This window comes from Cyprinus carpio, chromosome A12 (genome assembly GCF_018340385.1).
Source record: "Cyprinus carpio isolate SPL01 chromosome A12, ASM1834038v1, whole genome shotgun sequence".
Classification (NCBI taxonomy): domain Eukaryota; kingdom Metazoa; phylum Chordata; class Actinopteri; order Cypriniformes; family Cyprinidae; genus Cyprinus; species Cyprinus carpio.
In genome coordinates this window covers 11,283,397-11,309,026 of record NC_056583.1, presented here as the reverse complement: position 1 = coordinate 11,309,026, position 25,630 = coordinate 11,283,397, and the positions used below count along the sequence as shown (strand labels likewise).

The 25,630-nt window shown below is 35.3% G+C and overlaps 1 protein-coding gene and 1 pseudogene across 5 annotated transcripts; both read left to right on the top strand.

Moving 5' to 3' along the window:
• LOC122147131 lies at window positions 1-4,634 on the top strand (annotated as a pseudogene).
• A 1,285-nt stretch (window positions 4,635-5,919) lies between these two features.
• Window positions 5,920-19,276, top strand: LOC109049269 (BTB/POZ domain-containing protein KCTD5-like). Of its 5 annotated transcripts, none has more exons than XM_042767507.1 (7): window positions 5,920-6,422; window positions 10,733-10,841; window positions 11,579-11,670; window positions 11,969-12,112; window positions 14,555-14,680; window positions 14,970-15,101; window positions 16,792-19,276. In XM_042767507.1, the coding sequence occupies exons 1-6, from the start codon at window positions 6,069-6,071 to the stop codon at window positions 15,075-15,077; spliced, it is 933 nt and encodes a 310-aa protein (XP_042623441.1). In that variant the 5' UTR covers window positions 5,920-6,068; the 3' UTR covers window positions 15,078-15,101; window positions 16,792-19,276. The 5 variants fall into 5 exon arrangements, with proteins under 5 accessions (XP_042623441.1, XP_042623443.1, XP_042623440.1 ...); XM_042767509.1 differs by having other exon boundaries at window positions 5,921-6,422; window positions 11,969-12,063; window positions 14,554-14,680; XM_042767506.1 differs by having other exon boundaries at window positions 5,921-6,422; window positions 11,966-12,112.
• The last annotated feature ends 6,354 nt before the right edge of the window (window positions 19,277-25,630 follow it).

Here is a 25,630-nt window from a genome sequence, read left to right as displayed (position 1 = left end):
ATGGAAGAGGAGGGAGATGCATTGGTTATTTCAATGACAGTTCATCTGTTTCTGGATGGACTGGGAGTCCTGGAAATGCAGGCTGGTTATGGACAATCCCAGGAGAGTGATGAATTTACATACTTTTTGACCGGATACCTTGAAGGATACCTTACAGCCTCGTAAAATTATTAACTAACCCTTGTGAAAAAGGAGGAAACTTAAGAATATGCTTTAAAATATTTCTAAGTGTACACGGCAAAGGTGGCAAAGAATTGCTTCTGAAGTGGCATTTAGGTGTCTTTACATACTGTAGACTGTTTAATGTTACTGGCATAAATCCATTCACAAAGATTTTTTAAAAAAATGCTGTAATATTAGGGTATGTATGCTTTAATATTAGGTTAATATTAGGGACTGAGGTGGGTCCGGGCAATTTAGTCTGGCTTTTGTAAGTGTACTTCTTTAAAACATGACAAAAGATTATTGAAACACAGGATTTAAAATGTACCTATGTGAATATTTTAATATTTTATTATTGTATAGTTATATTTTTAACTTATTAGTTAAGGAACATCTTTATATAAATATATTGCATATATACTTTTAATATATACTTTTCAAGTACACTACACTATTTTTTTGAAGTGCACAATAAAACACACTTCTTTTCCCCAAGGAAAAATAGGTCTGAGTGTACTAAAATACTTTGCCCTGGGCAATAATAACCAAAGTAAACAACATTTCAGTATATTAACAGCCCAATAACTTTTTATTCACAGACAGATGATAAACTATTATTAAAATATGTATCTTCAGATGATAAAGGATAATAGTTTTATGAAACCTCTCCAACGCTTTATGAGGTTGCACTATTCCAAAAATAAAATAATAATGTCAGGTATGATAAAATACACCTACTTGCAGTGTATGTACAGACTCCAAACAATACATTACTCATATTAAACATACAATAACCTACATATACATCACTGTATGTATTCATGTTTTTAGAGGTTTTAAAGACTTTCCAAAATTGTAGAATTTTTATTGCTTAAACACATATATGTGACCCTGGACCACAAAACCAGACTTAAGTCGCTGGGGTTTATTTTTAGCAATAGCCAAAAAAAAAAAACATTGTATGGGTCAAAATTATGGATTTTTCTTTTATGCCAAAAATCGTTAGGATATTAAGTTAAGATCATGTTCCATGAAGATATTTTGTAAATTTCCAACCTTAAATATAACAAAACTTTATTTTTGATTAGTAATATGCATGGCTAAGAATTAATTTGGAAAAATTTAAAGGTGATTTTCTATGTATTTAGATTTTTTTGCACCCTCAGATTCCAGATTTTCAAATAGTTGTATCTCAGACAAATATTGTCCTATCCTAACAAAAAAAAAAAAAGTGTTGTTTGCTGTATAATATGCTGTATAAATCTCAATTAAACTCAGACCCCTAACAACATGTTCAGCTCCTCTCTGTTCTCCGTGATGACCCCAGAGGCTTTGCTTGGCTGGCAAAGAGGGTGCGTGCAGCACATGCGCTGGCCTGCATAGGGAAGCAATGCGCCCAAATATTTTCTAAGCACAATTCAGGTGAGACAGAGATGCGCAAGGCAAATGTGGATTATTATATGCAAAAATTTTGTTCCATATTTGCAGTGCTCTGTGGTGTTGCCTTTCATCATTACAGAGCTGAAAGCATACAATTCTCTAGAATGTGACTGTATGCTGTAGCATTAAATTTCTCAGTCCCACCCTCAGCTTTCACAAACGAAGCATGCATTTCTTTCCTCTCCTGTACGCAAAGATATTTTGAAGAATGTTTCAATTGTTTTTGTCCTTACAATCAAAGTCAGTCGGGTCCAAAACAACACTAACATTTTGCAAAATATCTTATTTTGTTTCCACAGAATAAAGAAAAAGGCGGTAACACTTCAGTATAGGGACCAATTCTCTCTATTAACTAGCTGCTTATTAACATGCCTATTATTAACATATTGGCTGTTTATTAATACTTATAAAGCACATATTCAGCAGGACCATATTCTACATCTCTAATCCTACCCAATACCTAAACTTAACAATTACCTTATTAATAAGCAGCAAATTAGGAGTTAGTTGAGGCAAAAGTCATAGTTAAATGTTTTTTAATAGTGAGAACTGGATCTTAAAATAAAGTGTGACCAAAAATTTTGAATGGGGATGAGTAAATGATGACAGTAATGTTATTTTTGTGGTGAACTGACCTTACAGAAATAGATACACACTGGAATTGCTAATAATTTAGTTATACAGTGGGTATAGAAAAGAATCATCCCCCTTTAAAATAAGATTTTGTTGCTTTGCAGCCTGCCAGAAGACAGACACAGTTTTTGTTTTATCCAGCTGTATTTACTCAGTGCAACTTATAACATCCAAATGAAAGATATAACACCAACATGTCAGAAAAAAATAAAAATAAAAAAACAGAATCACTGAGTTGGAAAAAGGATCACCTCCTATACTGTGTCAGTATTTTGTTTAACCACCTTTTGCTTTAATTACAGCCTTTAGTCTGTTGGGATTTGTCTCTACTAACTTTGCACATCTAGACTGCAATATTTGTCCACTCTTCTTTGCAGAACTGCTCAAGTTTAGTTCAATTTGATGGTGAGCGTTTGTGGACTGCAGTCTTCAAGTTATTCCACAGATTTTCAATGGGGTTTAAGTCTGGGCTCTGATTAGGCCATACAAGGACATTCACCTTTTTCTCCTTCAACCACTGTGTGGTCAGTTTTGTTGTGTGCTTTGGGTCATTGTCATGTTGGAAGGTTAACTTTCTTCCAATTGACAACTTTCTGGCAGAGGGCAGCAGCCCCATAAATTTTTTCTTCTATCCTGACAAGTGCTCCAGTCCCTTCTTCAGAGAAACACCCCCATAACAAGATATTACCACCTCCATGCTTTTACAGTATGAATGGTTTTATTTGGATGGTGAGCTGTATTGGATTTCCTCCAGACATATCGTTTGGTGTTGAGGAAAAATTATTCAATTTTAGTCTCATCTGCATCAGAATCTTCAAGGTGTGTTTTGGCAAAGCTCAGTCTTGACTGCATGTGGCCTTTCTTGAGGAGTGGCTTTTTTCTTGCAACCCTCCCATTCAAGCTACATTTATGGAGAATTTGTGGTATTGTTGTCATGCACACAATGACCACTCTTTGTCATAAATTCCTGCAACTGCTTCAGAGTTGCTGTAGGCCTCTCGGTCGCCTCTCTGAGCAGTTTCCTCCTGACTCTTTCATCCAGTTTAGAGCGATGTCCTGATCCAGAGAGGATCTGTGTTCTACCAAATACCTTCCACTTCTTAATAATAGACTTCACTGTGATTCTAGGCATTGATAAATCCTTTGAATTTATTTTTTTTTTTTTTTTTATCCATCTCCTGACTTGTGCCTGTCCAAAACTTTATCCCGGAGATGTTTTGACAGTGTCTTGCCACCCATAGTTGATTGTTTGCTTCAGTTGCACTACCAAGAACTGAAATGCTCCAGGAAAGCTCCTTTCATACTAAGCTAATCAAAATGACCACAGCTGATCAGTTGAAAGTCAAATAGCTAAGTTTTTTTTTTTTTTTTAGGAGAGGGGGTGATCTTTTTCCAACTCAGTGATTCTGTTTTTTTTTTGTTTTGTTTTTTTTCCTGACATGTTGGTGTTATATCTTTCACTTGGATGTTATAGGTTTCACTGAGTTAAATACAGCTGGATAAAACAAAAACTGTGTTCGTCTTATTTTTTTCCCCTTTTTCAAAAATTTCAGGCTGCAAAGCAACAAAATGTGATTATTTTAAAGGGGGGTGATTCTTTTCCATACTTATATGGAATAATATTGGTATAGCTTTTATATTAATTTCAAATATTTTTGGAATGACTTTCATCAGGGACCTACAATAACCAGTATATGGTGGTGGATCTGAAAAGAGTTTCCCTTGGAAGGCAGATTGAGGATTGGAGTCTGACTGTTGTGGAGCAGATTCCGGGTTTGGTGTTGTACTTGGATCAGTCACCAACGCTTCATCATGGTGAGGATCTGAAAATATTTGAGTATTTTTATAACAAGAAAAATTATATGATCAGTCCATTGGAAATTAATTTGAGAGGATGTAAGAAGTAGGGAGCAAAAAAAATCACACTCTGAAGGGTGAATTTAACAAGATCATATGCTTTACCAATCATCTCAATAGGTTACTGGGCATCCTACAACATACCTTTCCACTCAGATATTTACCGAATGAGTGGTTACGGTGTGATGTGGGAAAAGTATGGGAAAGACTTCTCATATGACCTCTGTCCACGTGTTAAAATTTTCCGCAGGGACCAGAGAAAAGTCACTAATCTGGATACCTTAAAATACATTATGAGGCACAATGGTGAGTTTAGGTTCTTTCTTTGGAAATTATTCAAAACTTTTTTTGCAAGCAATTTTGCTTAGGTTACAGATTATCACATGGCCCAGATGTTTTTGGCTGAAACTGTGAATGGACCCACTACTCAGAATGGTCTTCCACTTTTCTCTTGGAGCCATTTTAATCGGACAGCTCATCATGGGATCCCTCAGACATACAACCATGCAGCCCCTGCTGTTTGGTTCCAGAGATCAAGCTAAGGCTGATAGTAGTCTGGTACAGTGTATGAACAGCAGTCTAGAGGATACAGATGCAAGACTTGGAAAGCATTTAACCGACTTTGCATCATATATTTACAGGAAGTTTCACAAAGTCATTGGGTACATTTTTGCCCCATAAAACTTTGCAATTGAATGCATAATACTTCCAATCAGTGCTGAGCATGTGTTTATGCAATAAAAGACTACAGTAACAATATTTGCCCTAACTTGATAGTCAAATTGATATGTCTGTGTTAATGACAAAGCTCAAAGTCATAAATATTAACAGATTAGATAAAAAAATTTATCAATGCAGTCATTTAAGATTAAGATAAACTGAGCTGAACAACATCAGCAGTGTCATCAAACTTTTTCACTGGAGAAAAGCAATAGCATTGACAGAGGACTTGATAAGTTAAAAACGTCCTAATGATAGATTTGCTTATCACAAACACAGAGCTTTTCACTTCACAAGATGTTAATTGGAGATGGATTGTTAAGTGTTTATCAGCTGTCTGTTCTCGTTCTGACGGCACCGATTCACTGGTTAGCAAGTTATATAATGTTAAATTTCTCCAAATCTGTTCCAATGAAGAAACAAGCTCATCTATATCTTGGATGCCCTGAGGGTAAATACATTTTTAGCAAATTTTCATTTTGGGTGAACTATTCTTTTAAAATTATCAATTATAATAAAGTATCATTCTCTGTCTTTGCACGCTGAATAATTTTTAACTACAGGATGAATAATGTTGAATTTACACCATCAATCTACACAATAAATGGATGTTCAATTTTATTTTGTGTTGGAAATTATATATGGGGTCAAAAGTGTGAAACAATTAGTAAAAACAAAAAAAGGCTTAAAAGTATTAATACCCTTCTAACCCACCTTAATATTCAGAATAGTGGTCGTTCGTGCTGGTTTTCAATGGCCACTTTTTAAAGCTTTTTATCTTTGATTCCCCCATATTTAATATTATCAGCACAACAAACGGTATTAGACTTGTTACACTTTTGCTTTACCAGCAGCACTCGATCTGCATCTACTAGCTTACTTAAGTATGTGTAAAACCTGCCAATCCTTTTATCAGAATCACTTGAGAATGTACCAAAGAGCAAGTCGACTGTCCTAAACATAGTGCAGAATCTTAAATACTCATCGCTATTAATGCATAAACACATCAGCATCAGCATCCTAGAATCTGCGCAGGTTTCTGCGTCTAACAAGTGCATCAACGTGCACAAGTGGGCGGGGCGAACACGTCGCAGGAAACGAGCCAATCAACTGCCGCGCTTATTCTACTTCCGTGAAACAAACAAAACCAGCAGCACGCCGCTTCGCTGCGGGAGACGGAACGGCACTAGAACAGCATCCGAGCCGCACCGACAGTCCGCATACACACCGCACACCAGCCTCAGTGTAGTAGCCTAATGGCAACGGAGGACAAAGGAAAAACGGCGGCGCCTCAGGCTTTACCGGAAACGAGATCTCTTTCAGCAACACACAACAATCTGAACAATAACAACAACAATAATAATAACAACAAAGACAACGAGGGAAGCGAGGGAGCCACAACAGCCACATCCACTACTGTTGAACCCGGGGGGGCTGAAAATATCATAAGAAACGGTTCAACGGTTAATACAACCGGAGGCAATAACGGCAAATGGGTCCGTCTCAACGTCGGGGGGACGGTGTTTCTAACGACACGACAGACGCTGCTAAAGGAACAAACTTCATTTCTGTACCGACTGTGTCAGCAGCAGGACTTACATTCTGACACGGTAAGACAGCCAAGAGTGATGTTAATATATGACTGTGTGTTGATGATGCAGCGGGCGTCTTCAGTCAGATGGATGCGCACGTGCTGCGCTGCTTAATGATGCGGACCCCCAGTGTTTGAGGATTTGAGCAGCATCAGCCAGAAATATACATATTTTACTCCATGATGCCTTTAGCTGAAAATGTGATCCACCTGAAGCTGATTTTGTCTAGTTCTCTTGATGGGTTGATCATCAGTACACCCTTAATTTATTATAAGGGTGAATCTCATGAATTTGTATTTTGCATGCAGATAATAAAGCATATTATTTTTATAATAATATTATTATTATTGACTATTCACTTGTTTAATATTTAACGATTTAATAATAATAATGAAACCGTAATGTTTATGTTATTCAATATCAATATCAATAAGTTATTTATATCAGTATAATTAATACAATATTTTTTATGAGAATATATTAAGGGCAGTAATTGATGTAATCATATTATAATAATTATTATTATTTTCATTTTAACATTATTTATTACATTGGTGAGACACACAGCCAATAAAGCATGCAGGGACAGTCAATTAAAATTCTGTCATCATTTACTCATCCTCATGTCATTCCAAACCTGTATTCATTCATTTTCTTTCTTATGTGGAACACAAAAGAAGGTATTTTGAAGAATGTTGGCAACCAAACAACATTGGAGCCTTGAATGGATACAAACATTTCTCCAAATATCTTCTTCCACAGAAGAAAGTAAGTTAGACAGTTTTGGAATGACATGAGGGTGAGTGAATAATGACAGAATTTTCATTTTTGGATGGAGTATCCCTTTAAGGTTAGAATACTTCTTGTTAAATGAGGCCTAAGATAATCCAAATAAAGCATCCATATCTTATAGAACTGATCTGTCAGAATGTAGAGCACATGCCAGGAGTTCCAGTGGGACCAAAGCAAATATCCCCTTATGCCAACTCTTATGTGAAGGGGGCCTTATCACTGACCCACTGCAATATTTTTTTCTTCTTCTGGCAGCAAAGGTTAATATATTAAACTGTTGGCAGATGTCTTTGTGTCTGCTTGGAAGGCCTAAAACTGGATGTAATTCTAGTTAGATGTAAAATATAATTTTCAATATTTCCAATACCTACAACCTGCAATAAGGTACTTATTCCTGTTTTACATTTTAAACATCATGGCAATGAGAGAATAAAAAAGGCAAGCAGATGGAGAATATATTAAATCTATAGATGATTTTGTATTGAATTGTATTTTTTTTGCATATACAAATGGATATATTTTTGACGTGGCACCATATGTTCTCCCATGTGCCACCGTCAATGGTAAATACAGTTTTAATTATATATATTTTTTTCTCCATATTACAGTAATGAGGACCGTAATGAGTAATTTTTTATCATGAAAATAATGTCAAAAATGCATATAATAATTTTCTTCTTCAAGTATTTTTTTCCTTTTCCTTTCAATTTTTGGTTGAAATGTTGTGAGCTTTACACATATACAGTATATGTTATTTTTATTTTTAGCTCCCATTTATTCTTACAGCATTAAGGCATACAAAAAGTATTAGACTTAACAGATGGTACTCTGCCTTCACAGTATCCACCCCCTCCCAAGCTATCCTCTTATATTCCCTCTTATTCCACACTCAAGGCACCTCCATCGCCACAGTAAGTGATGAGGCACAGACGATCTCCCATCACAGATCAGTTATTACTGGCTGCTGTGCTGTTGTGTGCTCTCTCACTGCTCATGTCACTCTTCTAATGAGATTAGAGTCATGGCACCTTGAAGACTTCCAGCCCTCTGCACAAAAATATCTATGGAGGCTTCTCTGTTCTATTCCTGGCCTGGTCTGTTCTTCATGGTGGTTTACATGCATTTTTCCTTTATAATAGTTTTAAAAAGTTGATATAGATAAATTATTGTATAATCATTGTGTTGAGCAATTGTTGTGCACAGAAAATTGTATGTAATTGAGAATTTGAAAATTGAGAAATTGTAATCAAAAATTCTGTCTTCATGTCATTCCAAAATCATATGATTTTCTTAAAAGATGATTTTTGAAGAATGTTGGTAACCAAACAGTTTTGTTTTCTATTGACTTCTGTTGTTTGTTTGTTTTTTTGACTATACAATGGAACTCAATGGGAACAAAACAGTTTGGTTACTTCAAAATATCTTCTTTTATATTCCACAGAAGAAAGTAAATCATACAGTTTTGGAATATCATGAGGATGAGTAAATGAAGACAGAATTTCCATTTTTGGGTGCACAACCCTTTTAAGACATGTCTTTTTTTTTGTCATGAGGAGGTTTTGGCTGTTATTATAGAGAATATTATCAGCTAGTTCAACATTTTGAATGAATATGTGCATAAGCCAGAATTGATGAAGTTTAAATAATTGTTTCGGCCTTCTTATAGCATGCTGTTAGGCTTTGCATGGCACAGGTTATTATGCAGTTCTGTTTTGAAATTAATAAGCTCTTTGTTTGCCTACCGGGTATTTCCCATGGGATGCAGCTAGTTCCCCATTGGGACCTGTTTCTTATACTTCATTGAGCAACTGCAGAGTTTAATGTTAATGCAAGACGATTCGAGCACGGACAGGTAGCGGACATGTTTGATTTTTGTGTGTTTAGGACATATACAGTAGTATCATGTGTAAAATCCTCTTGTTGTTGTGAAGTGCTGAGCGGGGGGCCAGTTTGTCTCTTCTGACTCACTGCAGGAGTCATGCGCAGGTGTTGTCATGCCTGCTGTCAGGTCTAGTCATGTCTTATGTGAGGCTGTCTGCTGCACTTCCTGTTTTGAAAATGGGATTTTTTGTATGTGTGTGCAAACGGCAAATGATGTTCTGTGCTACTATTGTCTTTGAGATTTTGTGCAGCTAATGAAAATATTTGTTGATGCTATTTTAACTATATGATAATTAGTTTGTTGCTCATGTCCATGTTGTGAATCTGGAGTGAGTCACATGCAGGGTCCAAAATGAATGGAAGGTTAAATAAGAAAATTTACCAGGCATAAATATTGCATACGGGCCATGCAACTGTATGTTACATTATTTATTTGAAACTATACACTACTGTTCAAATTAAAAATAATAATAATACCTTTGTTAAGCAAGGTCATGTTAAATTGATCAAAAATGACAGTAAAGACATTTATAATTTTACAAAAGAATCATATTTTAAATAAATGAGGCTCTTTTGAACTTTCTGTTCATCAAAGAATACTGAAAAAAATTATCCCAGTTTACACAAAAAAGCAGCACAACTGTTTTCAGCATTGATAATAACAATAAATATTTCCTGAACACAAAATATGCATATTAGAATGATTTCTGAAGGGTCATGTGACACTGAAAACTGGAGTAATGGCTGCTGAAAATTCAGCTTTACCATAACAGAAAAATATTACATTTTAAAAAAATTAAAACAATTATGTTAAATGGTAATAATATTACAAATATTACTGTTTTCACTGTATTTTTGATCAAACAAATGCAGCCTTGGTGAGCATAAGAAACAAGTATTTAACATTTCTGACTTGCCAAAGCCACTCTGTTTTTGTGCTCGGTGTTCATTTTCTATACATGATAAATAACTTCTTTGTGTAGGTATGTTGCTCATGTTCATGTTGTGAATCTGCAGAGTGAGTTATCTTAAGTGTTTATAACATTGCAGTGCCTCTATTCAGTCTGTTACGCCAACATCTTTCTTTTTACCTTTTTCTCTCTAGTGCGCTTTTGTGCACTCTCTTTTTTTCTTATTGCTGTTTGTGGGTTTTGAGTGCTCAGTTGTGTAATGTTCTCTGTAGGGCATGTTGTAGACTACATGATGTCCTGCTCTTGCTAGAGCTGTGCCGAGGTTCATTCATTGCAGAGAGGAAACCCTCAGCCATTCTGGGACAATGCCTGTGGCCATGCTAATGTGACCTGCGCTCACTGCCACTTTCCACATGCCCTTTGCCCTTTCTTTTCTCTCTTGTGCCAAGTCACATTTTTATCCCCTGGGGCTATGTACTGTTCAGTACATCCCGTACATCAGTTAAACAGCTTCAGCACTGAGTCAGTGGTACATTTACATAGGGAATTTTCTGACAGTCACCACATTATTAAATAGTAACAATATCTAATATTAGTAAAATGTTAAATGCATTATGATTAAACAATGTGTATTTATTTTTACATAATATTAAGCCTACGTATTTGACAAAATGATATTTATACATTTATATAGCAAATAATGAAATATCTTATTATTGAGAGAGCTGTGATCTCTTTGCGTAGGATGAAACTGGTGCTTATGTGATTGACCGAGACCCCACCTATTTTGGTCCCATACTCAACTATCTGCGACATGGGAAGCTGGTTTATAACAAGGAGTTGGCAGAAGAAGGTCTGTTTATTCACTTTCTTAACAGTTGTTAGTCTATGCTTTTTAAAATGGATGGCCATATTTTAATATTATACTATATAATATATATTTAATATTAACACATCATAATTAGGAATGCATCTGTACCATATGATTATTTAATTTAATTTATTTTTTAATTTATCAGTACTATTTGACTGCTATTTTATTAGTATTAATATACTATTATAGTATATATTTTGAATTAGTTTTTATTTTTATATTTTAGTTTTCATTTTATTTTAATTTCTTTTCGTAAGTGTTTTTTTAAACATTTCTATTTAGTTTTTATTGATTTTCATTTAAGTTTTTGTAATTTAAGTACTTTCAGTTAGTCGTCAATATATAGGTTTTTTACCTATTTATATTTAATTTTATTACAGTTTTATTTGAAATTATGAAAGTGTTTTAATAATAGTTTTAGTTAACAGCACTATCAGCTGAGTTTAGATACTTAATTGTACATTCTCATTTCCCCTGTTTTTTGTATTTAAATGAACTTTGCCTTCATCTAATTTGATCTTTGAAAAACACTTGAATATATTTAGCAAATCTCCAAATGAATATCCATTTTTCAGACTGTACATTATAATGTAGTGAAATTTACTTTTCATTTTAGTTATTGCTTTATTTTTAATTTATTTGGAATTTGAATATTGGAGCATATCTAGTTAAAACACCACATAACTGTAGCAAAATCCAAGTGTCTGTGCCTTCAGGTGTCTTGGAGGAGGCAGAATTCTACAACATCACACCGCTGATTAAATTAATCAAAGAGAGGATTCTTGAGCGAGACTCCAAGGCCACACAGGTAATGAGGAGGGCCTTTATCATGCCTCCACGTACCTTAATTGTCCCAAAATATAGCTTTATTTTCTCTTTTTCATTATTATCAACTAATTCACTTTCTCGCACTATTTCTGTCCATCTCAGTTTCTACTGTACATGAATGACTATATTTGTGTGCTTATGCAACAGCCGTCAGTTTCCCACCCACTCTTGCTTTTCTTTTCATACTTGCCTTTTGCCATCATCCTTTACTTCCCACCACATTTCTTTTTTTACACTTCACCAGTCTTCACCCTCTCTCTCCGTCTCTCGTACAGCAGGTACCACCAAAGCATGTGTACCGGGTGTTGCAGTGTCAGGAAGAGGAGCTGACCCAGATGGTGTCCACAATGTCGGACGGCTGGAAGTTTGAGCAGGTCAGCGTGCGCACCTGCCGAAAACCCCGCCCCGGACTGCTCTGGACTGTGGGTTGGACTGACACTGAGTCGATTTCCCTTCACCTGATCCTAATGCTCCCAGTGTCCAATTCTCCCCTCAGATTCAGAGTCCAGTAATGTAGCTAACGTCTGAAATTAAACTTTTTAAATTTGCATTCAACTGGATTTTACATGGTCAGTTGCACCAAACCCTTTTAATCATATTATGCGTTTTTTTCCCTTCTTTTTTTTTTTTTGTAAAATAACAAATTATGTGATATTATTCCGGCTTTGTCAGTATGTAGTTTTGCATATCAGTAAGTAGTAAGTAATAAGGTTGATTTATGGCCCACCATATACCAAGACATGTATTTTCATAATATTTTTAGTTCAAAGATTGTATTTATGTTTTTTTGATTAGTGTGTTTGTATTAGTATGTTTTATTTGTTTCTTTCTTCTGTGAAACAGAAAATATTTTTTGAGGAACCAAACAATGTTGGTGCCTGCCTATTGGATTCCATTGTATGGACAAAAAAACAAACAAACAGATGTTTCTCAAAACATCTTCTTTTGTGCTGCACAGAAGAAAGAAATGAGTGAGAGTAAATGATGACAGAATGTTAATTTTTGAGCAAACTATCTATCTAAACTAGCCCCTTGCAGTGCAGTGCTCATGGTGTGAGTCACTGAAAAACAGTGTGAGACATGATGCAACATCCAAAAACATCCACCTGCATGTGTACATAGACCAACATTTAAAAGTTGCAACATTTAAATATCAATGCTAAATATCTATAACCTTTTATTATAAGAAAAAGATTAGTTTACAGTAGCGGAAAAAAAAGAATCAATTGCACATTTTTCCTGAAATTAATCATGATTAATCCCACCTAACATTAAAGTTTTTAAAACTTTTATATTGCAATAATTTCACATTCAATCTTCAAATTAATGTAGAAACAACATGCAGTTTATTTTTAAATATTTGTTTAGTGGCATCTATTTTTATGTCTGTAGGTGAGTATCACTGATAACAATACTACAGATGTCTCTAGAAAATATTTTTTTCCTAATATTTAATAATTGACTATAGCCATTTAACATAACAGCTATAATTGAGAGCTATTAATTTTAACATTTATTAGACTTTATAAAACAGCTTCTAGTGAACAATTTTCAAATAAAACAATCATAATAAATGTCATATTTAGCTACCTGTGCCCTTCAGCAAGAAGGAAATATACAAAAATTGAATAAAGTTATCAGACACTAAATTCTAAATTAAATATAGATGAATCCTTAAAGCTTTTTTTCTTTTGTTTTTGATTGACAGACATCACAGCAGCTGGGTTATTAGGTTATTTTGGCTGCCTTAAGAGCTGCTGCTACTGAACATGATGCAGATCTGACACCCATCGTATTTTCTCACAACTCTTTACCTTTTCTGGTCCGCTTCAGGTTTAAAGTCTCTACTAATGAGCTGGCAAGTTGAATTGGGTGTGTTAGATGAGGGAGACTTCAGAGACATGTTCCTAAATGTGACTCATATAACAAATACTTGAATGCACAGTTTTAAGGTAGCTTTAATCACCTTTTTTTGGTAACTTTATGACTTAACTCACAACATAACTACGACATTGCATGCTCTTAGTTTCATTTGCGCTTTAATATGATATAATGCTTTAATATAATACAGTACGCGCCACCGTATTTGTGCGTGCAATTGAAGAGCACGTGCTACGAGCTCAGTATAACGGCTGACAGGACTGGAAAAATTTTTTTTATTGAGAAATGGCCTCTCATCTGACCGCAGTTCAGTGATGTTCTACTGAAGCTCCTCGTCACCTGTACCTTTTCCACGCTCGTTTGATTAATGCCTGGCGCTGAGGTAAAGTTGGAGTGCGCATCTGAAAAGTCTCCTATTTGATGTGGTCTTAAAGACATTCTGCGTCTAAACAAATGCAATTCTTGTCAAGAAAAAGACAGAAGCAGCAGTTGTGAGTGGGGTGGCCAACCCTAGCTTCGACTCTGTTAAATGCATGAAATATTTTTTATGCGTTAACACACTTATTTTGACAGCACTAGTTTACACAAAAATTATGCATACATTGTGAAAAAGTCATGCAAACATCATTCACACCAGTCTTAAGAATAAGACAATATCAACACTATCAATGTTAAACTCCCTTTAATTGTTAAAGTCCCTTTAATTATTTTGCTTTAAAGCACAGCCATTTACATTGGATGTACATTGCATCTAAATCAAACTGAAAAGAAAACTTGGTAAACCTCACAAATAGTCTGTTGGTAAACGACTATTTGCCCAAATTCTCTGATCTCTCTAAGGATGCAATGAAGAAGTTTTTGGCACAGCTGACCAGACATTGCATCCATCTTGATGTTTTCCTTCATTTCCTTACCCTTTCCTCCAGTCTCAAGTACCTCTCATGATGAAAGACCTTCTCTCTTTCTCTTTCTTGGCTGTTTCGATGGTGAACATTGGCTCATCTTACAGCTATGGAACAGAGGACCAGGCTGAATTCCTCTGTGTGGTGTCAAAAGAGCTGCATACCTCAGGTGGAGGTTTGGGGACAGAGCAGAGCCACAAGACTAAGGTTGGAGGACCTACAGACATACAAACTCATTTTATGCTCCCCATTTTTGATCGTGCCATCTCACAAACACTAAAGCACAGTTCCAGTGACTCATTCCTCCAAAACATGCTTACAACCTACAAAATCTGCATCTTTTCATCTCATTCCACAGCAGTAGCCTTGAGATCCATTTGCACACCTACTCTTCACATATTCATAAATCTTTTTCATTTTTTGCTATGCCATCATCTGTCGTGCTGCAATCCCTCCGGTTTCTGTTCACCCTGTTGTCCACTCATAACACAACTAGACCTCGGACACACAGGTGGAGGATGGAGCGAGGGAGGAAGAGGAGGAGGAGGAGGAGGAGGAAGAGGGAGAGAGAAATGCCACCCCCAATGAGTGGATTAGAGATTAGCAGAAACTTGTGTCAAAGGAATTGGTGAGGAAATGCCGTCATGTTGGTTGTATTAGTGGTAGATGTCTTTAATCTAGCAGTCGGAAGGTTTCGGTACATTGCATTTTAGTGCACCAAATTAAACAATCTCATATAAACAACAGTAAATCTATATGAAATTGTTTAACTGTAAAAATAGTCCTCTCATGTAAGGTTGTTGTTTTACTTGCCTTTTATGAAAACAGTGCATTGAAATGCAATAGCCTTCACCTCCTAGAAACTCCCAAGCATGATTTTCCCTCGTAAGTAACTTTTAAGTAACTCCATTAAACACAATTCATAAGTGTGCAGACAATCTATTATGCAACTTGAATAAATATAGCTTTAAAATGGGATTTGTAACACAGGTCATCAGACCTGACATGGTGACTGAATAACTCCTCAATATTTAGCACAGCGTCTGTTCCATAAATTGCCATTGTATCACTGCCATCTCCACCCATATCCACATCTTCAGCAAAAAATTATCTTTGTATTACATGGAATATACAAGGAGGCATATTTCACAATCTACACTACCCATATCAGAAAGTATTAGTAATTAAATATTTCTGTAGATATACACTGCCATTTAAAAGAAAAGTCTGGGGTCTGTAATATTTTTTTTATGTTTTTGACATCCCTTATGCTCACCCAAGACTGATCAAAAACACAGATAAAGATGTTGAGTAAGATCATCAAACTCCGACATTGTTCTGTCAGGGGATATTACAGAGCCCCTAAAGGGACACATATTGTGTATATTTTTTATTTTTGCAAAGGTCCATTTAGGGGCTCCGTAGGATGCAAAAAAAAACAAAAAACTGCACTTTCAAAAATTTTGCACAGCCTTTTAGCCAAGTCTAAAGTGAAAAATAATGTTTTTTTCTCGTTTGTTTTTCACATTTTACAACAGATTGTTTTTTTTATTGGTTATTTTTTTTTTTTTATGCTACTGGTTTTTTAAATTATCTTTTATTGAACAATACGGCAGTGTGTTTTGTCCTCGGAGGCAATGCTGGTAAATGCATTTATTTTGAATCTTAATCGTCAAACCAACATTTAACGCTGTAAGTGTTGCTAATACAATCAGTAAATAAATGGATATGGTGCAGTGAAGTTAGCCAATCACAGCAGTGGGCTTTTACTTCAGTTTCTGCTAAGTGTTTTTCACAGAGAGTTAAAATCAGGATTTTTACAAATATTAGATCTTTTTTTTTACAACAAACTTTGCAAACTTTATGAACTAACCTTGAAACAATATAAAAATCTGAAACTGCATTTTATGACCCCTTTGCTACATTTAATATGTACTTTATTTCTGTGTTGTGAAGCTGAATTTTCAGCAGCCTTTACTCCAATCTTTAGTGTCACACGATCCTTCAGAAATCATGCTGATATGCTGATTTCGTGCTCAAACATTTCTTATTATTAATACTGAAAAAAGTTTTGTTGCTAAATATTTTTGTGGATACTGTGACTTTGAATCAGTACCAATAAGATTGAGAAGAACAGCATTTATTTGAAATCTTTTCTAACATTATAAATGCCTTTGTCACTTTTGGTCAATTTAATGCAATTTCTGAATATAATATAATTTATTTATTTATTAAAAAAAAAAAAATCTTACTGACCACAAACACTTGAACGGTAGTGTATTTCTGTGTCTATAAGATCTTTTCCAACTCTCTTGCAGCTGTTCCAGATCCATGGATCCCGGATGTAGGATACAAAGAAATGTATTTTTCTAGATATCCATTTTATCATGTGCTCATAATGCTGTCTTTATAGCCATACTTTTTGAACAACGGGTATTAGCGGGAGACAAGAACTTCACATCCAGCAGCAAAAAATTTTATTGTTTTAAATTGAAATGTTTCTGAAAGCAAAGTGTACCTAAGGTATTAAAAAAGACACTGTTACTTACAGTTACTATCTTAGTACATGGCCTGTTACCAAAGAGTGCAACCTAGTTATGAGATACTTCACAAAATATAAAGCATTTAACAAAAACTAAAAGAACTTAGTCTGGTTTAGTCAGGAAATACGTTGTCATCAAGGATGGAAAGACTGTGTGGATATGAGACTTATTTCATATTTAGAGTTTAGGTTTTGCACTTTTATTGTAGCAGAAGAAGGGCAGCTCTGCTACATGAACAGGTCATGTTATGTTCCATTTAGCATCAGCTGTGGGTAAAGTGCCAGCAGTGTCACCCTGGCAAACCACCAGCAGTGCACTTCAGCCCCATTTACAGTCTGCGGCGGTTCATTTTGATAGTCGCTGGCGCCAGCTAGAAGGTCAGGGTGTCATTAGAGGTCATGATATTACAGGGCTCGGGATGTTGTGGTTCTGGTTGCGTTTGTTTGCTGTATATGGATTTTTAATAGGTCCTGTGCAGAGTTTACTTAAAATGAAGTTCAGATAATGTGCTGGATTATGATAATGCGTCATTTGTTAATGTGTTTTGTGTGAAGACTAGATTGCTTTCAAAGGAACAAAGCCTGGCAATCAAAATCGCTTAAATCAACAAATGATAAAGCACCTTTTGCTCCCTTTAGCCTACATCCATGCATAATAGCATTCTTTGGGTTTTTTATGTGCTGTGGGCTGGTTTGCATGCCTAAGCTTGTTTATTATTAAATATGCTGTAGTTTGCAAAGATACAGTGGCCCTAAAACATGTATGGACACTTAAGCCACAGTTAAACATGAATGTGATTATTATCATTATATAACAGAATAGCAAACCAAGTGGCTGATAGCCCAAGCACACTTTTTAAGCAAAACAGCTCTTCGAAGGAAGTTTATTCGGTTTTTGTAGTCACTCTGATAGGACACCATGGGAAACTAGTTTCATTTATCATATATATGCTAAAAAATAGCCATGGGACCAGTCGATTAAAAAATTATTGAAAGAAATGCTTATTTCTGAGAAAAGGTCATGCTTTATTTGTTTGCAGATACCACTTGGTTTGATATTTCATATTTAATGCAGTCAAATTCATTTTTAAATGTTTTAAATGTCACTTAAGTGTTTAGAAACTGTATTTGGATGGGTAAAATAATTTGTTGTCATGTTTGATGACAGCATTATCAGTCAAAACTGACTTTAAATTGTCTTTTTGTAAACATATGTTTAATCTGTTTGTAATCACAACAAGACATATTCCGATTATAACTGTATTTATATAGAGGAAAGAGGTGTTTGAAAACACAGTTTTGTAGCTCAGTGTGTTACTGGGTCAATCAATTCTTACGCTGTCCCCGTTAGCTGCCACTTTGTTCTAGAACTGTGAGGATAATAATTGTGTCTAGACAGAGAACAGTGAATTATATGAAAGAGATATCAGACTCCAACAGTTTAGATGCAGCTGATGTAGAAGCAGCAAAGGTTTTGATACAACAAAATATCTTAATAGCGTGTCAGTGCTGTACACTAGTAATTTCTTTAAAGTTTGTACTGGTGTGTTGAACAAATCTTATCACTGCATTTAATTTCAGAAGTATGTTTTAGTTTTAAAGTTTATCTTGTAAGTGTTTATAGCATTATTTTATATGGCCTTTTTTATAATCAAACTGTGCCGTCATTTGTATTTATTTTAGTCTAATAAATGTCAGATTATGTTGCTTGTCAGGGCACAGGTGATGTTTTGGTTTATATTGAATTTTATTTTGTACACGTGTAATGCCCATTTTATTTTTTACGCTTTTGTTTCATGTATGTTATGTTACATAGTGTCATCAAAATGAAGTAATAGTTTCCCCTCTTTCTTTCTTTCTTTCTTTCTTTCTTTCTTTCTTTCTTTCTTTCTTTCTTTCTTTCTTTCGTGTTTGACTTTTTATATTTATAGGCAGTGTGTATACCATACTTCCACTCTGAGCTCTCACATTATGCTTATTTATTAAATATGGGATGTGTATTGGCTTATTTTATTTTTCTTAGTGTAAAAGTTCATAGAATTTTCTTTATTTTGTGTTTTCTTTATATGTGTACTTAATGTAAAATGATGTATATAATTCATACACACTGCATATTTCATGCAACCGGGCACAGACCCTTAGTAGTGTATGTATGCCAAAGAAAATTAGATTTATGTTTCTCTCATGAATTAGATGTCCAAGCAACATTGTGTAAATAGTTATCAGAATAATTCAAATAAAGTTCAAAGGATTTTTTTTTTTTTTCATAAAAATTCTGCCTTGTCTGAAGTGTTTATCACGTTTATTATATTTACATGAAAATGAAATATCTTACCTATGAAACATTGTTACACTCACATGCTCCATGAACACTGACTAACAGCAGATATGCTGCGGTTTGTTGTACAGTGCTTAAAATCACTGCATGCAACTCTATAACAGTAAGTACCATGTTTGTTTGTTTTTAATAAATCCAAATACATTAAATCAATTTACAATGAAATCCAGTTCTCTTAGCAAGATGCTCATGTGGCAGAGTGTTAGTATAATGTTTAGCGTTGGCTTTACAGCTATGTGCTAAAATTCACCAATGGCCAGGTCTAGATATTCTGGCTGCTCTGTGCAATCCATTTCCACTTCCACTATGAGCTTCCTGTGGCGTGCTCAAAGGGTCTTTCTCTTCCACAAGCTGGAGAGCTGCTTCTCCACACATGTATTTATAATTTGAGACAGGTCCTGCTGCAGATTCTGGAAGTTTTCCCTGCCAGGAGGAGAGTTCACAGTGATGAAATCTAAGTAATGAGTTTAAAGTCGAGTTTTAAAGGGATACTTCACCCCAAAATGAAAATTTTGTCATTAATCACTTACCACCATGTTGTTCCAAATCTGTAAAAGCTTTGTTCGTCTTCGGAACACAATTTAAGATATTTTGGATGAAAACCGGGAGGCTTATGACTGTCCCATAGACTGCCAAAAAAAATACACTGTTAAGGTCCATAAAAATATGAAAGACATCGTCAGAATAGTCCATCTGCCATCAGTGATTCAACCGTAACGTTATGAAGCAACGACAATACTTTTTGTACACGAAAAAAGGAAAAAAAAGACTTTATTCAACAATTTGTCTCCTCTGTGTCACTCCACATCAGCGAAGCACCATTTTGGTGAATCTGAGCAGTGTGCAGGCAGATTACGATCTTCTGTGTCAGCCGCACTACACTGATGCGCTGTTTTCTTTCAAATCGAAGCGTAAATATACGTAGAAAACGTATCCTTGTGGCGCTGCTGACACAGAAGAGCGTTACCTGAATGCACACTGATGTGGATCCACAAGGGTATCCCAGGAAGATGCCCATGAAGGCTAGAATGTCCAGTGCCATGCAGCATATATCTTTTGTATGCCTGTTCCCATTGCGTCGAGGAAGACCAGACACCACCATATATGCATCACCAGTTGTCTCCACCTGAAAGAGATACACAAACATGTCACTTTGGAATTACTGGATTATTAGTAGTAAACGTGAACAAAAACTACCTCACAGACATCATGATTGTTATTGTAGATGTCATTAAGCATGTCCACCACCTCTGTGGGTGTGCTGAAGTGGCACAGTGTGGTGAAACTACACAAATGCATTTAGGCATCAGAAATTTACAATGTATACTGTGAAAAATGGATAATTATTTACAGATTTATTAAAGATTATGCTACATTTAACTAATTAGATTTTTTAAACATTAATTGAGCAGTAGATGACACAAATATGGAAAATGAGCATGTGGAATGCTGGCCAATAACCAATATGTTACTGATATATTATGATCAGGATGAGATTCTGCAGTGTTTGTTGTGTTCAGACCCAGGCAGAAGCCTCCGCTCTGTCACTCTCAGCTTTGTACAGAGCTCTGCGTTCCTCATCCAGCCACTCCAGGTTACAGGAATACATCTGCAGCCGGTGGATCAGGTTCTCCATGTAGCTCTCATGTTCCTGGTTGCCCAGACTATTCAAAATCAAATTAGGAAATCATTTATTAGAGAGAGACTTATTAATGCGAGTTTTAGATGGTCCTCATACAGTAATGTGTTTCTTAAATGTTCTATGTGGTTACAAGCTCTGTAAGATTTTTAACTGTTGAAACAAGAGCATATAAAGAGTGACCTGACAATCTTCCATAGAGTGATTTCTATCTTTTTGAAGCCTGTCTGTCTGGGTCTTCATCCCAACAATTTCCAATCAGTCAAACATCCGGAAAAAAAGAAAGGATGAAAAGACAAAGCCCCAAAAACCAGCAAGCAAAACAGAAGATACAAAGACAGAGCAGGCAGCAAATGTTATTTCACCACCTGCAAAGGGGAAAAGGATGGACGTACAGGGGCCTGAATGCAGCAGCAAAATCAACCAGCAAAAGGAATTTCTTTCCATTAATAAACTGGCAGAAAAAAAAAGTTGCTGCAGAGAAAGAGAAGATGAAAATGAGAAAAGAGGAGAAAATACAAAGGCAGCTACTTTACAAAAAAATGTCAATGTCCATCTATGAAACACCTGCTGATCAACAAACACAACTGGTTCAATAAATCATATAGAAACTAGAGGTTGGTCTTCCTCTCAACGCTTGACAGGTGGTGGAAGACAAGAAATGAAAAAGAAGATAACACAAAGGTGGTGAGAGAGATGAGAAGGATCAGTCCCTCCAGGAAAAATCACAATATAAATCAAATCAGCGTAGCGCCATTTTGACAAATCTGAGCAGTACGCAGTCGGCATACACTCTTCTGTGTCAGCCGCACCACAAGGATACATTTTTAAAGTGTATTTACGCTTTGGTTTGAAAGAAAACAGCACTGATTTGGAGAGACACAGAGGAGTGTCTCTTTATGTACAAAAGGTTTTCTCGTCGCTTCATAACGTTATGGTTGAATCACTTTATGGACTATTCTGACGATGCTTTTCATACTTTCCTGGACCTTGACACTGTTATTTACTTGGCAGTCTATGGGACAGTCTCAAGCCTACCGGTTTTCATCCAAAATATCTTAAATTGTGTTCCGATGGGGTAGTGACAAAATTTTCATTTTGCGATGGAGTAACCCTTTAATATATCTTGCTGCTGTCTTGTCACTGTTTATTGTAATTGCATGGATAAGAGGTACCAGCATATTATTCCAGAAACTTACTTTTTGTGTTAGTAAATGACTGAGTACAGTTTTTTTCTTTATTTTACAATTAAACATCAAATGTAACATAAACAAGTGCATGCATGATGGGAAATCACCAGTAGGTGTCATTGGTGATTGAGTATTTTTATGCAGCTTTCTATAAATCTTTCTCTCACCAGTACGATTAGAGCAAGAGCTTGTATAGAATGTGCACTTTGCATCTTCTGGGAAATGATAGCAAAACTCTACACATCTTTCTGAGAGATCCCCTGTTTCCTCAAGTGTTCAGGGGCCATCCACAGATCTGAGACGAGCAGAAACACAAATATGGGTAAATTAACATAAGAAAATGGTTAACCAAATAACTATTGCTTAATATAACAGCATAGGAATAACTGAAATTCTTTTCCAGGATAAAAATAATCCACCCTTTCACCTTTACACATAATAACACTTCCTCCAGTGAAAAAGTCCATCCCCTGCTGTCCTCTCACATCAAAACCCAGCGACATATTTGTTTAGATCTGTTTTCAGTTGTAAACAGTGCTTGATCTGTGCGTATTTCTCTCCTGATTCAGAACAGATGACTTTTCACTGAAGAGAGCAATATTATGGGTAGAGGACTTGTGTTTTTATCAGCTGTTTGAACTCTCATTTTGAAGGCACCCATTCACTGCAGAGGATCCATTGGTGAGCAAGTTGTGTAATAGTACATTTCTGATGAAGAAACAAACTCATAAATCTTGGATGGCCTGCTGAGGGTGAGCTTTGGGAGAACTATTCCTTTAAACAATTTCTCCAGGCACAACTATATACAAATGAACAAACAAATAATTAGATAAAACATTTTGCATAAAAAATTACTAAATGAAGGTTTAAACACCTGTATCAATGTCATGACAGAGATTTTAAACTGCCAGTCCATGAAGCACTCTTCTATGTATGAAATCTTATTAAGCACATACTAAAAGAATAAATGAAAACATATTATAGTGTTTGTGTACTACATCAGAATTTAACACCCACACGCCCCCACACACACCCATTAGTCATTAGTCAGCTAAAATATGAAAAATCTTTCGTCTATGTAACATTTCAGCAGTTAAGGTTCTCTTTCATTCTGTGATTTCTGACAATAGGGAGCTAGAGGATGTCCTGGACTTTATTTGTATGATGGGAAAACTCCACATTCACAAAGCACGATGCCTTAACATTAAACCTAATTGTAAAATACTCTCTTCTGATTTACTTTTGCTTTACTCATCACTTCAAAGAATCTCCTCTAATAAAAAAGCCTTAAAACATCCAATATTATAAAAATAAATCATAAATAAATTGTAACTTTTATGAATGTAATTTTTTTTTTTATATTTAATTACATTTTAATTGTTACTGTATCCCCCATATGTTTGTGTTCTAATGTTTACCTGTTTCATTCTGATATATATATTTAAAAAAAAACTGTTTCTTGAAGTGCCCTTCTGCGTCATCATCACGTGCCCACACGGAGGCGACGTCATCATCAGAATCAGAGTGAACTTTATTGCCAGGTGTTTACACATACAAGGAATTTGTTTTAGTGACAGAAGCTCCACAGTGCAACAGAATGACAGTGACTAGAGAGGACACAGATAAAAAAAATAATAATATACAAATAGACAATGTACACAAAAGCAAAAACACAATATATAATATAGACAATTATGTATGTACAGGTATGTGATGTGCAAATTTGAAATCTAAATAAGTATGTGTGTTAATAATGTACAATAGTGTTGTGTGTTCCACGTGCATCATGCAAAGTGTCTGTGCAAAGGATCATGGGAGCCCGAAGTGTCCATCAGTTGTACCCTTCGAAATCCTTCATTCCGAAGAGCCCTTTGAAGTGGCCAGTTTTGAGCACTTCGGTTTGGAACGACCCTTCAATATTGGGGCCATGATTAAGAACTGTAAAAGCTAAATCTAACATACTCAGCCATTTGGAAAGTGGCATAAGTGCAGGCTGGTCGCAGCAGAGCACATTCCTCCTCCCCTGCATACTAGAAAGAAATCACAGAGACACTTTATATATAGTGCAGTTTCTGTAGAGTATGTCAATTAAGAAGACCAGAAATGACCGCTTAAAATTTCAACCCCCTCACAGGCGCTACTGCTGCAGTAGTAAATGGTTTGAAACCCTCTGAAGTAAACAGAAAATTGATGATTCACCCCTAGAAAAAAGCAGAAAAAGAAACAAACAAATTCTTAAACAATTCAAATTTGATTCAAACTATAATATCAATTTAGAATTGACATAATTATTTCAAATTTAACTACATCTCGTATTTAAACAATAGTTAGTTGTCATAAAATCTTGTTTCTTTTGTTTAACATAATTATGGCTTTGCAAGACTGTAATTTAAATAGTCTCTCTATATATTCTATTAATATATATATATATATATATATATATATATATATATATATATATATATATATATATATATATATATATATATATATATATATATATATTCATAATGTTATAAGGATCATACTTTACCATCTTTGGAGTTGATTTCAGAATCAGATTCAATAGCTCTCATCTCTACCGGCTTTACAAAATTGATACTCCAAGGTGGCACATAATCATCCAGTAAGATAACATTCATCAGTAGTGTTCCATTAAGGCAAGACTCTTTCATGGAGTGTCAGCAGTCAGCAGTCAGCAGTCCTGTCTCAAAATCTAGTGTGCTGCCTACATAGACAGCATTATGAGCACATTTCCAGCCAGACAGCCTCTTTTGTATTTTTTTTTTTTTTTTTGCTGTCTATAAAGCTAGTTCACTAGGCTAGCTCACTGAAGCTTAAGGTCTTATATTCTCATAGAAGAGCTCTTAAATACATATGTGTATATATTGGTAAGTTATAAAATTTCTGTCAAAGCAACTGAAGCAGAAGCTCTCAGGGTCTGTTGAACACTATAGTGCAGAGGAGATGACATGTTTAGGATGGTGAGAAGAGGAGTGAAGGACAAAAGTTGAGTCATAAAACAATCGTCCCGTGATAAATGGATCCGTCATAAAAGCACTCAGAATGAAGCACCTGTCGTGTTTGTTTTCCTAGCTGAGAGCAGGAAAAAACATAAATTACTCTAATGCATGTTGTGATTTGTTGTGCGTAACTTTATTATTTGCATGTCTAGATTTTTATTTTTATTTTATACATTGACTATATTATGTAAAATAATGGTTGGTGTTCTTTAAGATACTAAAGTTTGAGTAGGTACTCAGCCAACTAAAAATGCTGTAAATAAGTTTACACTTTATTATTATCTTCATCTTTTTTCTTGTAAATGTACTTGGATGTGCCACACTCATTTATTTCCAACACATTTATTTATCTGGTGCTTCCCCTCAATAATAATTTATCATGTCAAACAATAGTCTTGGCAGTTCATATATTTATGGCTCAGTTT